The 15,791-nt window shown below is 40.8% G+C and overlaps 1 protein-coding gene across 1 annotated transcript in view; it reads right to left on the bottom strand.

The window, feature by feature from the left end:
- LOC120980016 (mucin-5B-like) overlaps nucleotides 1–14,840 on the bottom strand; it is a 42,777-nt gene extending 27,937 nt beyond the window's left edge. The window contains 7 exon segments of the mRNA XM_040408881.1: nucleotides 1,949–2,060; nucleotides 2,062–2,106; nucleotides 2,195–2,434; nucleotides 3,782–3,961; nucleotides 9,991–10,104; nucleotides 10,196–10,334; nucleotides 14,797–14,840. Coding sequence (XP_040264815.1) covers nucleotides 1,949–2,060; nucleotides 2,062–2,106; nucleotides 2,195–2,434; nucleotides 3,782–3,961; nucleotides 9,991–10,104; nucleotides 10,196–10,334; nucleotides 14,797–14,840 — 874 coding nt within the window.
- Nucleotides 14,841–15,791: the final 951 nt, after the last annotated feature.

The following is a 15,791-nucleotide window of genomic DNA, read 5'->3' as shown; positions in this document are numbered from 1 at the left end:
AAAATTTGAAATGGGGTGGAATTATAAAGAAAATGCAATTCCTCCATAGTTTAAGTTTTTTTTTTTAAGGCGTTCCATATGCAGTCAGTATAATTGCAGTGAATCTACCGCATTTGTATAGGTTTTTCTTGTGTTTTAATACCAAAAAAATAAAAACTTGACATTCTTTCTCTTTTCATCACCAAATTCTAATCGCCATAGCTTTTTTTTATCTCTACAGAGCTGTGTGAGGGCTCATTTTTTATGTGGAAATCAATTTTTTTTTTTGTGATACTAATTTAGAGTGTGTATTATTCAGTATATTCCAATGCAGTCCTGCCACCTGCAGGCCAGCATTAGAACATACCAGTAATAGGCCTGGAAGTGATAAGCCTCTTGTTTGGGCTCAGGCATATTACTACTGTGGAATGTCTCATCACTAATCACACACGTTAGCCCAGGGTCTATGCTGTTTAAAACAACAGAAAGCCGGCAGCAACTGTATGTCTTCTGCTCATGAGCACAGCAGGTACCATTTTTAAATACCAACAGATATCTGGAAAGTGTTAAAAAGGTGGGACCCGCTCCTAACTAACAATGGGGGCATATGCTAGCGATAAGCCCCCATTGTCTGAGAAGGGACAACCCCTTTAAGGCCTTATGCACTTGATTGTATGTATTTTACAGTCTGCCAAACGCTGATTCACAAGATACAGACGATGTCTGTTCTGCATCCATTTTTTTGTGGTCCGTGTGCTTTCCACATCTGTATGTATATTCCACAAAAGGTAGAACATGTCCTATTATTGGTCATAAAATGCAGTTGAAGGGTCCGAAAAGAAAAAATGGAAGTTACAAGAGTGGACTGCAAACTACATACAAACGTGTGCATAAGGTTCTAAATAAATAAAATGGTAAAAAAAAAATATGTTTTATAGTGACTTTTTAAAAAGTTTGATCAGTGGGGCGTCTAGTTGCTGAGTTTTTCACTGATCGCTAAAACAAAGGGGCAGAATCAATAGGTCAAACATTTCTACTTTCCATTTCTTTTTGACCCCTCGGAGAGCAGAGTGGGCAGTGTACACTTTCTATGTAACCATACACTAATCACTCTGCTCCCTGAAAAGCACAGTGCTAAGCTGGGGGGCTTCTGCCCATTTATTTTAACGATCTGTTGAGTTCTTTCCCCCAGAAATCAAATACAAAAACTCCTTAAAAATGGTAGGTAACCTTTTCTTTAAATAGAATTTCTATATGAAAACCTTTTTTCATTATATAAAAAACTTCAGACTGTAGCAGTGGCGTAAAAAGAGGCATTTGTGACTTTTATTTTAAAAAGTTGCATTTAAAAAAAGTCACAAATACGTAAGCCAGATGATAATGCTCCCTCAATGTCTATTGTCAATTTGTATTGCTACTTGAATTTCAAACATTTTAACTGAATGTAGGAGAAAAGCTTGAATAAGCTTGGATAAAGTTTGAATATCAATAGATATCTGCTTTTTTGGTGCATTTTTTTCGTATACAAAGTTGTAACTGCTGAAATGGAATAGGTTTTCTTTTACTGTGGTCTTACGTGTTATACACGGCCAGACTGGGAACTAAAAGTGGCCCTGGAAGGTAAAAGTGGGAGAATGTTGCAGGTGACTAGGTGCATAAGAGAGAATTAGATCATTATGTACCTAGCGACCATGAGGAGGGCTTGGGTGGCCCTCTTAGGCATCTTCCCACTGGGAAATTTCCCTGTAGAGTCTATGGCCAATCCAGCTCTGGTGTTATAGATCACTGGCACTTTTCTTTGCGGAAGTCCTGTGAATTTTATTCTAGTTTTTTTCTTTCAATATGCATGATGTATAAGGTATTGATGCAAAACTTTACTAAGTTAATAAATGGAACCTTTTCTCAGCAACAGGCTTATCAAAAAACAAGTTATAGGATAACAAACCCATTTTCTTACAGCTCTACTCACGGCAGACAGTTGGAGATCTCCACATAACGCACACACAGGCTTCATTACAAGCTTGGGCATAAGCTGAGACTGCAGTACAGTAGCAATCACAGTCGTCTCCCATATCACAAGCAACATGTGTCTTTGACACAAGCCTCGTAATACTTCTCAGGGTCAACCTGTGATAGAAGAATTGCAGAATTTAAATAAAGTAATTGTTAAATTAAGCGAATTATTTAATGATAATATAGACCCTTAGCATATTACCTCACTGTGGCATGACGCAAACACATGGCTGATAATAATGTTGCACATTTTCTGGGCCCAGGCTATTCTGTATGGGTTAACAACACAAGGATCCTTGGATATGTAGACTTCTGGGCAGTAGGGAGACACCTTCCAGCTATCTCTGAATTGTTTCACATCTTCAACTACACATTGACTCCTTGTGGTAAAATCATTGTTGCCATTTCCATCAAAGTTTCCACAAAGACCACATACTTTCCCCTTGTTAAAACATTGACAGGTTAATGTACAGGTTCAGACTGGGAATACATGCTTAGCTCTTATCAATACATGTACAGTACAGACCAAAAGTTTGAACACACCATCTCATTCAAAGAGTTTTCTTTATTTTCATGACTATGAAGGCATCAAAACTATGAATTAACACATGTGGAATTATATACATAACAAACAAGTGTGAAACAACTGAAAATATGTCATATTCTAGGTTCTTCAAAGTAGCCACCTTTTGCTTTGATTACTGCTTTGCACACTCTTGGCATTCTCTTGATGAGCTTTAAGAGGTAGTCCTCTGAAATGGTCTTCCAACAGTCTTGAAGGAGTTCCCAGAGATGCTTAGCACTTGTTGGCCCTTTTTCCTTCACTCTGCGGTCCAGCTCACCGCAAACCATCTCGATTGGGTTCAGGTCCGGTGACTGTGGAGGCCAGGTCATCTGGCGCAGCACCCCATCACTCTCCTTCATGGTCAAATAGCCCTTACTTTCAAAGTTTTCCCAATTTTTCGACTGACTGACTGACCTTTATTTCTTAAAGTAATGATGGCCACTCGTTTTTCTTTACTTAGCTGCTTTTTTCTTGCCATAATACAAATTCAGTAGGTCTATCAGCTGTGTATCCACCTGACTTCTCCTCAACGCAAATGATGGTCCCAACCCCATTTATAACTCAAGAAATCCCACCTGTGAAGTGAAAACCATTTCAGGGGACTACCTCTTTAAGCTCATCAAGAGAATGCCAAGAGTGTGCAAAGCAGTAATCAAAGCAAAAAGTGGCTACTTTGAAGAACCTAGAATATGACATATTTTCAGTTGTTTCACACTTGTTTGTTATGTATATAATTCCACATGTGTTAATTCATAGTTTTGATGCCTTCAGTGTGAATCTACAATTTTCATAGTCATGAAAATAAAGAAAACTCTTTAAATGGCCCACCCTGTAGTTTTAGGTCATATCTATGCAATAATATAGAACATTCTGAAGGGTTCACAAACTTCCAAGCACCACTTGCTATGTAGGTAGACAGCCCCACTTGAACTAAGAAGAGACCCCTCCACAGGGCTGCCAGGTAGGGGTGTCTCCACAGTCCTGATATTGATGGCTTATCCTAGGAAATAGTAATGAATTTCATGAACCCAGAAAGCTCATTTAATCTCTCATTTTAGATTAGATAGTAAACTAGTGATTTTAAAGAAAGGTCTGTGTATCCACTGATAATTCAATAGATTGTTGTCACAATATATTTGCTTATTAATAAGGTTCTTCATTTAATAATGATAACAGTTTATATGATAAGACTGCTGTAATACTTCATATTTCAAGCTAATTTACCTTAAAATTTATGCTTAGATGGATGTAAATGCTTGTCTTCCGGTCCCATACTAAAACTAGTCCAATGTTGGTCTCAATGATTAGAAATAAGCCCATCCTGTGAGCCTTGTAAGAAACCTCAACATCACTGGGTCTTTCCAAAACCTCTAAGTCTCCATTTGCGAGAATAAGTTTATGATTCTAAATAATAAAAAAAAAAATAATAATGATGGTTCATTTGTTGAAACAGACAGCTTACATACTTCAGTTACCAATTATTGTACCATAAAAGACTTATGTTCATAGGCTAGTCTTAGGATAGGTCATGAATAATTGATTGGAGGGGTCTGACTTCCGACACCCCCAATTCTGCTGTTTTACAGTAGTTCTGGTGTCATAAGTCAGCACCGGAGCTACACAGATCAGCCAATGTGTAATGGATGTGGCTATTTTGGGCCGTTTTAAACGGAAATACAGTATGACGGTGATAAGCTTATAACCACAGTTTCAGGTTCTCTAACCTCTAGAGATCAGCGCTCGGTGACCATATAGGCTCACCAAAGCAAGAGCTGCAGAATGACTTTGTATCATACCTAGTGGCAGGCTCGCTTCACAGCACCATCACCGGCATCTGGGGGCTGGGGAACAGGGCAGGGAACAGTGAAGGAGCACTGACCAATCAGAGCTGGCGCTCACACGTTAGGTGCACTCATGTCACTGGTCACCTCATGTCATGTGACCCAGAGAAACCCAGGTTTCCTGTGATTCATAGTTTGTATCCTTGGATTACTTCACTGGCCATATTTTATGTATTGACCACCAGACTCTTGACCTCTGATTTGGATGCTGACCTTGATCTTTGCCTGGAAATTTAGACGCTGACACTTCTTCCTGGTTTTGACCCTGGCTTGATGTCCTATCTGATTTGTCTATATCTGCTTTTCCATGTCTGTTCTTCTGGTATTGACTTTGGAGCAGTTCTGACGCTGATCTGTGGTTCCTGATTCGGTTTTCTCTCTCTTGGTTATGTCTGGTTTTATCGTACTCCTATTTTTGTGGCTGCCGATCTGTCATTAGCTTCTTATTTTCCTCCTATTCTTTCCTTCCTGTATAGACCCCTGCGCGTATTTTAGGGAGGGACTGACGACCAGTTGTGGGACGCTCCCTAGGGAGGGATCATGCAAATTGGAAGGGACAGTCTCTTTTCAGGAGTTCAGGGCACAATGTTCCCTACAATGACAGAATCAGAGGCCTTACCAATTTTTTCCACCGCTATGTCTGTACTATGAATGCTATGCAAGCTGTGATGGATCAAATCCAAGGGTTAACGCTGTTGGTGCAGGATAGGTTACAGCATCAGGAGAGCGTTTAGAGCGCACTGGTAGCTACAGTTTTTTCACAGCCTTCTTTACTACAAGTGGAACGCAAGAATGTGCTTTTTTTTACTGCCAGCTGATTCCTCTAAGCTAGCATTGGTTGATGAGTTCTTCCTGGCCTTGGAAATGCTATAAGATTAACCTGACAGGGTGGCGTTTACGGAATCTCAGTCATCTGTGTGATAGGGTATTAGATAGTGATGGATAAAACATCTGCCAGGATGGTTCGCAAACGCGCAAACACGATCAAATGTTTGCGAAGCGCAAGTTTACGGCGGGGTTCTATTCATTGTAATGGCAGGCAAACCTGAAAAACCTTCAGCTCATATTTGCAGCCAAGAAATAATTACTAGAAGTGCACAATAGTCCCACAACATGGACAGTGACATACCAGATGTATTATTCAAAATTTGCGTTCTCCATTCATTATTTTTTTCAATGCGAAATATCGGCAATATAATTTTCGCTTACGCGCATGCGCAAATGCACTATGCAGTACCCAAATGCACGATAAAGAAAGTATATTGGTATATAGCACCCTGCTTCAATGAGGTTTTTTTGGGGGGGCGACTGGTACTGTATATCACACCAGTAGAAATTATTTGTTCCAATACGCTTGTCCTCTATATAGCTGCAGTATCGCAGCAGAACCGCACACAACTGCCGCACAATACAAATGCACTATAATATACTTTCTAACATAAAAAGTATATTATAAACATTGTACAAGGAAAGCAATCCATTAGAATATACATGAAGATAAAACGTAACCTTTAATAATGTTACTATGAGGGTCCATTCACATGTCCGTAAGTGTTTTGCGGAGCCGCAAAACACGGACACCGGCAATGTGCATTCCGCAATTTGCGGACCGCACATCGCCGGCACTATAATAGAAGATGCCTAATCGTGTCTGCAATTGCGGACAAGAATAGGACATGTTCTATTTTTTTTGCAGAAACGGAAGCACGGATGCGGAAGTGCGGATCCGCAAATGCAGATGCGGATCCGCAAATGCAGATGCAGACAGCAAATTCCGGCCCCATTGAAAATTAATGGGTCTGCACCCGTTCCGCAAAACAGTTTTTCTGTTCCGTTTTTCGTATGCCATGTACAGTATACAGTAATTACATATAAAAAATTGGGCTGGGCATAACATTTTCAATAGATGGTTCAGCAAAATCGGAACGGATACGGAAGACATATGAATGCGTTTCCGTATGTGTTCCGTTTTTTGCGGACCCATTGACTTGAATGGAGCCACGGAACGTGATTTGCGGGCAATAAGAGGACATGTTCTATCTTTCAACGGAACGGAAAAACGGAAATACGGAAACGGAATGCATACGGAACACATTCCGTTTTTAATGCGGAACCATTGAAATGAATGGTTCCGTATACGGACCGTATACGGAACACAAAAAAACGGCCCGTACACTCACAAAAAAAAACGTTCATGTGAACTAGGCCTTAATTAGGAGCTTTCATGCTATGCATCCAGAGAAACCTGCTTCCTGGGATAAGTGTCCAGTGGCATAAATGTGGGGGTACTGTGACATCCCTAACTGACGAAAACCACTTCAAGGCAGCGGCGCCAATGCTTTTTTGCTAAGAGACAGACCTGGTCTCCCTGTGAAGTAGGGAGGTAGATAGCCACCTTAACGATGTTTGAATGTCTTAATCGGACATATGGACAAGGGTTCATGTCATCATAAGAAGGCCTCCTTAAAGGGGTTGTCTAACTTCAGAAAATGGCATTTATTATGTAGTAGTTAATACAAGGCACCACTAATTTATTGTGATTGTCCTTATTGCCTCCTTTGTCGGCTTTTTTCTTTTTACCATTGCATTATACACTGCTTGTATCCAGAGATCCCAACAACCCTGCCATCCAGATGTGTTAGGCGTGCATGGGCCGGCCTATGTGCACTCCAGCAGTCCCAGCCACCAAAGACATCAGGGCCTTTTACTGTAGTGTGCAGGGTGTTCATAACCTCTGGGAATGAATAGTGTAGAAAAATGAACCAAGCCAGCAAAGGAGGCAACATGGACAATCACAACACATTAGTGCCTTGTATTAACTTTGTCTTTCATGTGCTTAATTCAGTTGGCCCCTCCACCCCCACCCAGAAGAAAAGAAAAAAATCTAAGGGTACTTTCACACTTGCGGCAAGGGATTCCAGCAGGCAGTTCCGTTGCGGCAATCTGGACGCAAACGGATGCATTTGTGAGACGGATCCGGATGCGGATCCGTCTCACAAATGCATTGCAATACCGGATCCTTCTTTCCGGTTGTCATCCGGAAAAACGGATCCGGTATTTATTTTTTTCACAAATTTAATGGTCTGCGCATGCGCAGACGGAAAGAACAGATCTGTTTTGCCGGAACACTTGCGGCCGGATCCGGCATTAATACATTTCAATGGAATTAATGTTGGATTCGGCATTCCGGCAAGTGTTCAGGATTTTAAGCCGGAGAGAAAACTGCAGCATGTTGCGGTATTTTCTCCGGCCAGAAAACGTAAGAGGGACTGATCTGATGCATCCTGATGCATACCGAACGGATTGCTCTCCATTCAGAAGGCATTAGGATAAGGCTACTTTCACACTAGCGTTCGGGTGTCCGCTCGTGCGCACCGTTTGAAGGGGCTCACGAGCGGCCCCGAACGCATCCGTCTGGCCCCAATGCATTCTCAGTGGAGGCGGATCCACTGAGAATGCATCCGCCTGCCAGCGTTCGGGTGTCCGCCTGACCGTGCGGAGGCGAGCGGATCCGTCCAGACTTACAATGTAAGTCAATGGGGACGGATCCGCTTGAAGATGACACTATATGGCTCAATCTTCAAGCGGATCCGTTCCCCATTGACTTTCAATGTAAAGTCTGAACGGATCCGCTCAGACAACTTTCACACTTAGAAAATTTTCTAAGTTTTAATGCAGACGCATCCGTTCTGAACGGATGCGAACGTCTGCATTATCGGAGCGGATCCGTCTGATGAAACATCAGACGGATCCGCTCCGAACGCTAGTGTGAAAGTAGCCTAAAACTGATCAGTTCTTGTCCGGTATTGAGCCCCTAGGACAGTATTCAATACCGGAAAAGAAAAACGCTAGTGTGAAAGTACCCAAATGCTACAGAATAACAAAGTAATATATTTCCCCCCTGTTATATACAGTCAGGTCCATAAATATTGGGACATCGACACAATTCTAACATTTTTGGCTCTATACACCACCAGAGTGGATTTGAAATGAAACGAACAAGCTGTGCTTTAACTGCAGACTGTCAGCTTTAATTTGAGGGTATTTACATCCAAATCAGGTGAACGGTGTAGGAATTACAGTTTGCATATGTGCCTCCCACTTGTTAAGGAACCAAAAGTAATGGGACAATTGGCTTCTCAGCTGTTCCATGGCCAGGTGTGTGTTTTTCCCTCATTATCCCAATTACAATCAGCAGATAAAAGGTCCAGAGTTAATTTCAAGTGTGCTATTTGCATTTGGAATCCGTTGCTGTCAACTCTCAAGATGAGTTACAAAGAGCTGTCACTATCAGTGAAGCAAGCCATCATTAGGCTGAAAAAACACAACAAACCCATCAGAGAGATAGCAAAAACATTAGGCGTGGCCAAAACAACAGTTTGTAACATTCTTAAAAAGAAGGAACAAACCGGTGAGCTCAGCAACACCAAAAGACCCGGAAGACAACGGAAAACAACTGTGGTGGATGACTGAAGAATTCTTTCCCTGGTGAAGAAAACACCCTTCACAACAGTTAGCCAGATCAAGAACACTCTCCAGGAGGTAGGTGTATGTGTGTCAAAGTCAACAATCAAGAGAATACTTCACCAGAAGGAATACCGAGGGTTCACCACAAGATGTAAACCATTGGTGAGCCTCAAAAACATGAAGGCCAGATTAGAGATTGCCAAACGACATAAAAAAAAGCCTTAACAGTTCTGGAACAACATCCTATGGACAGATGAGACCAAGATCAACTTGTACCACAGTGATGGGAAGAGAAGAGTATGGAGAAGGAAAGGAACTGTTCATGATCCTAAGCATACCACCTCACCAGTGAAGTATGGTGGTGGTAGTGTCGTGGCGTGGGCATATATGGCTGCCAATGGAACTGGTTCTCTTGTATTTATTGATGATGTGACTGCTGACAAAAGCAGCAGGATGAATTCTGAAGTGTTTCGGGCAATATTATCTGCTCATATTCAGCCAAATGCTTCAGAACTCATTGGACGGCGCTTCACAGTGCAGATGGACAATGACCCAAAGCATACTGCAAAAGCAACCAAAGAGTTTTTTAAGGGAAAAAAGTGGAATGTTATGCAATGGCCAAGTCAATCACCTGACCTGAATCCGATTGAGCATGCATTTCACTTGCTGAAGACAAAACTAAAGGGTAAATGCTCTAAGAACAAGCAGGAACTGAAGACAGTTGCAGTAGAGGCCTGGCAGAGCATCACCAGGGATGAAACATAGCCTCTGGTGATGTCTATGTGTTCCAGACTTCCGGCTGTAATTGACTGCAAAGGATTTGCAACCAAGTATTAAAAAGTGAAAGTTTTATTTATGATTATTATTATTATGTCCCATTACTTTTGGTTCCTTAACAAGTGGGAGGCACATATGCAAACTGTTGTAATTCCTACACAGTTCACCTGATTTGGATGTAAATACCCTCAAATTAAAGCTGACTGTCTGCAGGTAAAGCACATCTTGTTCGTTTCATTTCAAATCCATTGTGGTGGTGTATAGAGCCAAAAATGATAGAATTGTGTCGATGTCCCAATATTTATGGACCTGACTGTATGCATCTGCACTGAAGAAGACAACACTTACCCCTAGATAGACTTTGATAGCCTTTGAGCAAGAATTTCCTGTTGTCCCACATGGGACATTTTCTGAGATGACTTTAAATGTTCCATTCCATAAATGATCAATATCACAGTAATCCTAAGTGAAGATATGATACAGTATGTCAGATAAATGCCATAAGATTTTTATTTTGTCATTGACTCTTCCCATCGCACATTTACCACCATACCTGAACCAAAGTATATTCACAATCTCCATTGATTGTGTAGTGTTTATTGTCAAAGGTGATGTAGTGACCTTCTCCGTACAATGTACATATTCCCTTTTCTGCTTTGTTGTCACACACCCAAGTCCTGTTTCTACATACACTGTTAAAAAAAGCGATAATTATTATATCTAGGATCAATGTGATATCAAGCTATTAATTTAATCACCTAAAATATAACATTTACTATATACATGGTGGAACCAAGGTTGAAGAGTGAAAAAAGCTTAAAATAAATATGAAGCATCATACGGAATCTTTCAGAACTTCAGTTTTATGAATAATAAGTTCAAGCTTTGGTCAGCCGCCTACACCATTGATCATTATCCCCTAATGACGCTGAATTGGAAGTATATGTGAAAATTGCTATATTTGACACTATTGATAAGCCTATATTTGTCTAATCAGATACACTCTATACATGTGGTTTTAATTCACAATTTTGGATCCCTTTTCAAATAATACATTGAAGGTTATGTTTTAGTTGTCCATTAGAGGGGGACTGTTTTGCTGGAAGGGCACTGGCCCCTCTAGATTATTTATTGTACTCTGAATAATTTCCTCCCCTGGACTATTAGTACCTCCAGGTCTATCCTTTTTGTGTTATGTTTGTGTCATGTTCTAGCGAGGGTCCTACTGACCGCTAGAACATCTCAGGCAAGCAACACGTGTCAGAGACAAAGACATGACAGTGACAAACAAATTCTTAATAAACAAGATAAAGACATGGCAGAAAAATGGATAAGCAGGTAACGGACCAGTGTCAGGAAATACCACTGGACCAAATGCACCGGTTTTGCTTGGGGCCAAACCCAGAGGGCAGAGTCTCAGTGAGCCCCAGATGGTGGGGATGAACTTCGCCGAGACTGGTCGCACCTCCAGGATGGTCCTGGTGCACTGTGCATACTTACCTGCAGAGACTGCTGGTGCAAGCACCAGCAGTCCACACAAACAAGGACTGGAACACGAACACATGTACTGGATCCTGAACAACCGCACATGACACAGTACAGAAAAGACAGACAGGAACCAATAAATAAACAGCTGCCTGGACCCCATGCAGAGCAACATATGGCGGTCACAGGCAGAGCTGCATACAGACTAGATGTCCTCCCTCCGGAGAACCCAGGAACCCTCTCACTAAAGGAAAGACATGGACTAGCAGATGCATGGACCTTATGCGGAACAACAAATGGTGGTCCCAAGCAGAGATGCACAGACAGGTAAATGTCTGGACCCCATACAGGATGACACATGGCGGTCACAGACCAAACAAAGAACCAAACAAGGAGACATTGAAGGTAAGACAGAGATGTCCTCCCTCCAGAGAAATCAGAAGCCCTCTCACCAAAGGAAGAATATACACAAGACAGGATAAGAATCAGTTAAGCACTTCCAGGCTAACATAGATCAGACCCTGAACGAATACAGAAGACAGAGATGTCCTCCCTCTGGAGAACCCAGGAGCCCTCTCACCGAAAGCAAGACACCGACCGACTAGCATATGCCTGGACCTCATGTGGATCGACACATTGCAGTCACAATAAGAGCTGCAGAGACAGGAGGATGTCTGGACCTCATGAAGGATGACACATGGTCAGGGGCGTAGCGTGGGGGGGGGGGGGGGCAGGGGGGCCGTTGCCCCGGGCGCCAAATTGTAGGGGCGCCAGGCAGAAGGCAGTAAAATAAGGGTGATGGAAGCATATGGCTTCCATCCCCTCCGTTCCGCCTGGCCTGAAGCTTTAAGAAGCAGCAGAGCGGCGCAGGAGTCCAGGAGATCGCGATTATATCACCGAGACCGCCTGCGCGGGGTCTCGTGAGATGACGAGATGACGTGATGACGCGGCGCAGGAGGGCAGGGTGATGTGTTCCTGAACGCCTGCGCCGGGACGCCCAAGCAAAGACTACAGGAGGTGATGATGAGAGGTGAGTATTATATATATTTTTTTATGTAAGTACTGGGGGCACTATGAAGGTGGGCAGAAGAGATACAAAGGAGGCCGGTATATTTAGAAAGAATGGGCACCATTTTATATTATACAGAGGGGCCATGATATATTATACAGGGGGCCATTATATATTATAGTTATACAGTGGGGCCATAATATATAAAAATTATACAAGGGGGCCATTATATATTATAGTTATACAGAGGGGCCATAATAAATAATAATTATACAGGGGGGCCATTATATATTATAATTATACAGAGAGGCTATTAATAATGGGCCCTCTGTCTCTGTAAAATTATTATATATAATGGCCCCCATGTATAATTATTATATATTATGGCCCCACTGTATAACTAATTTATACAGTGGGGCCATAATATATAATAATTATACAGTGGGGCCATAATATATAATAATTATACAGGGGGGCCATAATATATAATAATTATACAGGGGGGCCATAGTATATAATAATTATACAGAGGGCCATTATATATAATAATTATACTGGGGGGCCATTATATATTAGAATTATACAGAGGGCCATTATTAATAGCCTCTCTGTATAATTATAATATATAATGGCCCCTATGTATAATATATAATGGCCCCTTTGTATAATTATTATTTATTATAGCCCTTCTGTATAACTATAATATATAATGGCCCACTGTATAATATATAATGGCCCCCTTGTATAATTATTATATTATATGGCCCCTCTGTATAACTATAATATATAATGCCCCCCCCTGTATATTATATATATGGACCCCTCAGAAATATTAGGATATACAATGGCCCCCTCTGTATTATTATTATTATTATTATTATTATTATATATAATGGCCCCTCTGTATAATTATTATATATAATGACCCCTCTGTAATATTAGGATATATAATGGACCCTCTGTATAATTGCTATATATAATGACCCCCCCTGTATTATTATAATATATAATGGCCCCCTCTGTATTATTAGGATATATAATGGCCCATTATATATCCTAATATTACAGAGGGGCCATTATATATTATACAGAGGGGGCCATTATATATACCGTAATAATAACTAATAATAATAATAAAACTCTGCATAGATGAGACGCGGCTGAAAGAAGGTGTCATGGCGGTCTTATCTCCGAATGAAGACGTTGAGGAAAGTCTACATCACAGGAGATGTCACTGGATGGATGAGGTATGTGGTGCGGTATTCTCCTGTATATTTTGAAGTGATGTATGTAATGTCCAAACACATATTTGTTTCACAGTAGGGTTGGGGGGTGGATTGAGAATTTGGCCCACCCTGCCGCATCCTGGCCCCAGACTTCAGGTCACACTGTGTGTGTTCTGAATTCTGGGGCCTTATACCCATCTACTACATCATCTGTACTTAGAGAGTTACCACCATGTTATCTGTGGTGTTACATAGGACTACTACAATATCTATAAAAGGGGCATGGCCACAGGTTGGGGGGGGGGCGCAATACATGGCTCGCCCCGGGTGCTGGCAACCCACGCTACGCCACTGCACATGGTGGTCACAGACCAGATATGGAACCAAACAAGGAGACATTGACCAAACACTGAACCAGACAAGGTGATCATAATGACTTAGTAGGAGGCCACACAGACAGGGCAGGTGGAATAACTTCAGGTCAGGAGCATAGCTCCTGCACCCAGCAAGTCTGGAGACAGAGTAACCCCCCAAACCCATAGCTCACAGGATCATATAGCTGGGTAACAAGGTCATCTGACCACCTAGCAGACACACCCAGAAAGATCAGGGAAAGTTAACCCTAAACAAACCAGACACCAACAAGTAAGAGAATTTTCACATACACAGGCCAACATTCACACACGAAAGGCCACAGCCAGTACGCATACACAGGCAACCAGCATAAACAGGGGAAAGCCTGCAGCCAGTAGTAATGTTGCTGTGTTTAAGGCAAGGCACAAGCACAAGTCCAGTCTTGAACAGGGTGACCTTTTCCTTCAGCCTCATAGGAACTGCATGGGCTGCCTTTACGGTAGGCTCACCCTTGAATAATGATCAGATAAGTGATATTTTGAAACCTCTTATTTATATGTATGATGACAGTATATAAAAATTAATTCTAATGAAATGAGAATAAAATGAAATGAAACTGTAGTCGTTACATGTAAGTGTCTTATAATATGCAGAATAAAATGTACATACCATTGATTGCAGTGTATTGTCACTACATCCCCAGGGTTGTAATGTATCCCATTGTGAACACATGGGCATTTCTCTTCTCTTATACAAGTTCTGTTCCCATTTAGTACTAATCCTTTTGGACATAAGCAGCCTGATACACACAGTGGGCTGTACTGTCACGGCACAGTGGTCAGCAATATGGATATGAGGAAACAAATGCAGAAACAGATTACATAAATATTACTAATAAAGAAATAATATGTAGAAACCTAACAATTGAGGTTCAACCACCAGTACAGAATTTCCCTAGTGCCTAATAATTGCTGCTTGACTTATTTACTAAATAAACCTAGTGCCTTGCATTTTCTGTTTGTTCCTCTGTAAGTGAAAGCCTGGAGTTCTTTCCCATTTTGGGTAACCCCTACAACTAACCCATGCAAAGTGATGGCTCCAAAGTCCACTCCAAATGTGCTCATCTTCTGCTACACTGTTGGGACCTATTATTGTGTCAAACTGTGCCCTTGGTATATTTACTTATGACGACAAATTAAAGGGAAGGCGTCATCATAAAATGACATATTGTTTAACTTGTATGCATTTATCACCTCACTCACCAAGCATTTTTTTTTTTTTGGATTATCGCTGTCCAAGAGTTATAATAACTTTTTTTTTCTTTTTAATTTTTTCCTATAATGTAGCTGTATGAGGACTTGTTTTTACTGGCACCATTTTGAGGTACATATAATTGCTGTTTATTGACTTTTATTAACTTTCTGGGGAGGAATGGAAAAAGCAGCAATACCCAGACTAATTTTTTATGTTGTAAATTTTGTGATGCTCACTTTGTGTAATAAATAGCATGATCATTTTCTTCTCTGGGTCAGTACGATTGCAATAATACCAAATTGACAATATTTTTTTAAATTTTTTATATATTTTTTACCTTTTACTACTTCTGCACAATAAAAAAAAAAAACCCTATGGAGCTGTATGAGGACTTGATTGTTGCAGGATGACCTATAATTTTCATTGGTACCATTTTGGGGTGCAAAATACTTTTTTTAGCACTTTTTAATTCATTTTTTGTAGTAGAAATTAAAAAACCTCCAATTCTGGCATTGTTTTTTTATGACTGTGTGGAATAAATTATGTTATAACTATAGTTCATGTTGTGTTACAGATGCAATAATACCAAATATGGCTAGGGGATTTTATTTATATATTTTTTTTACTGTCTAACTTTTTTTCAATGGAAAAAAATTGTTGTGTTTTTTTGAGATTTTTTCTATACAAAGTTATTTAATTTTAAAAAAAAAAACTATTTATTAGTCCCTCAAGGGGTCAATGACTATCCACTAGGATGTGTCTTTGGAACTGCCTAATAGGGAGTATACACAGGGTAGACATGGGGTTCTTCATTGGGTCCC

Source organism: Bufo bufo, chromosome 10 (assembly GCF_905171765.1).
Source record: "Bufo bufo chromosome 10, aBufBuf1.1, whole genome shotgun sequence".
Taxonomy (NCBI): domain Eukaryota; kingdom Metazoa; phylum Chordata; class Amphibia; order Anura; family Bufonidae; genus Bufo; species Bufo bufo.
This window is presented reverse-complemented; position numbering and strand designations above follow the sequence as displayed.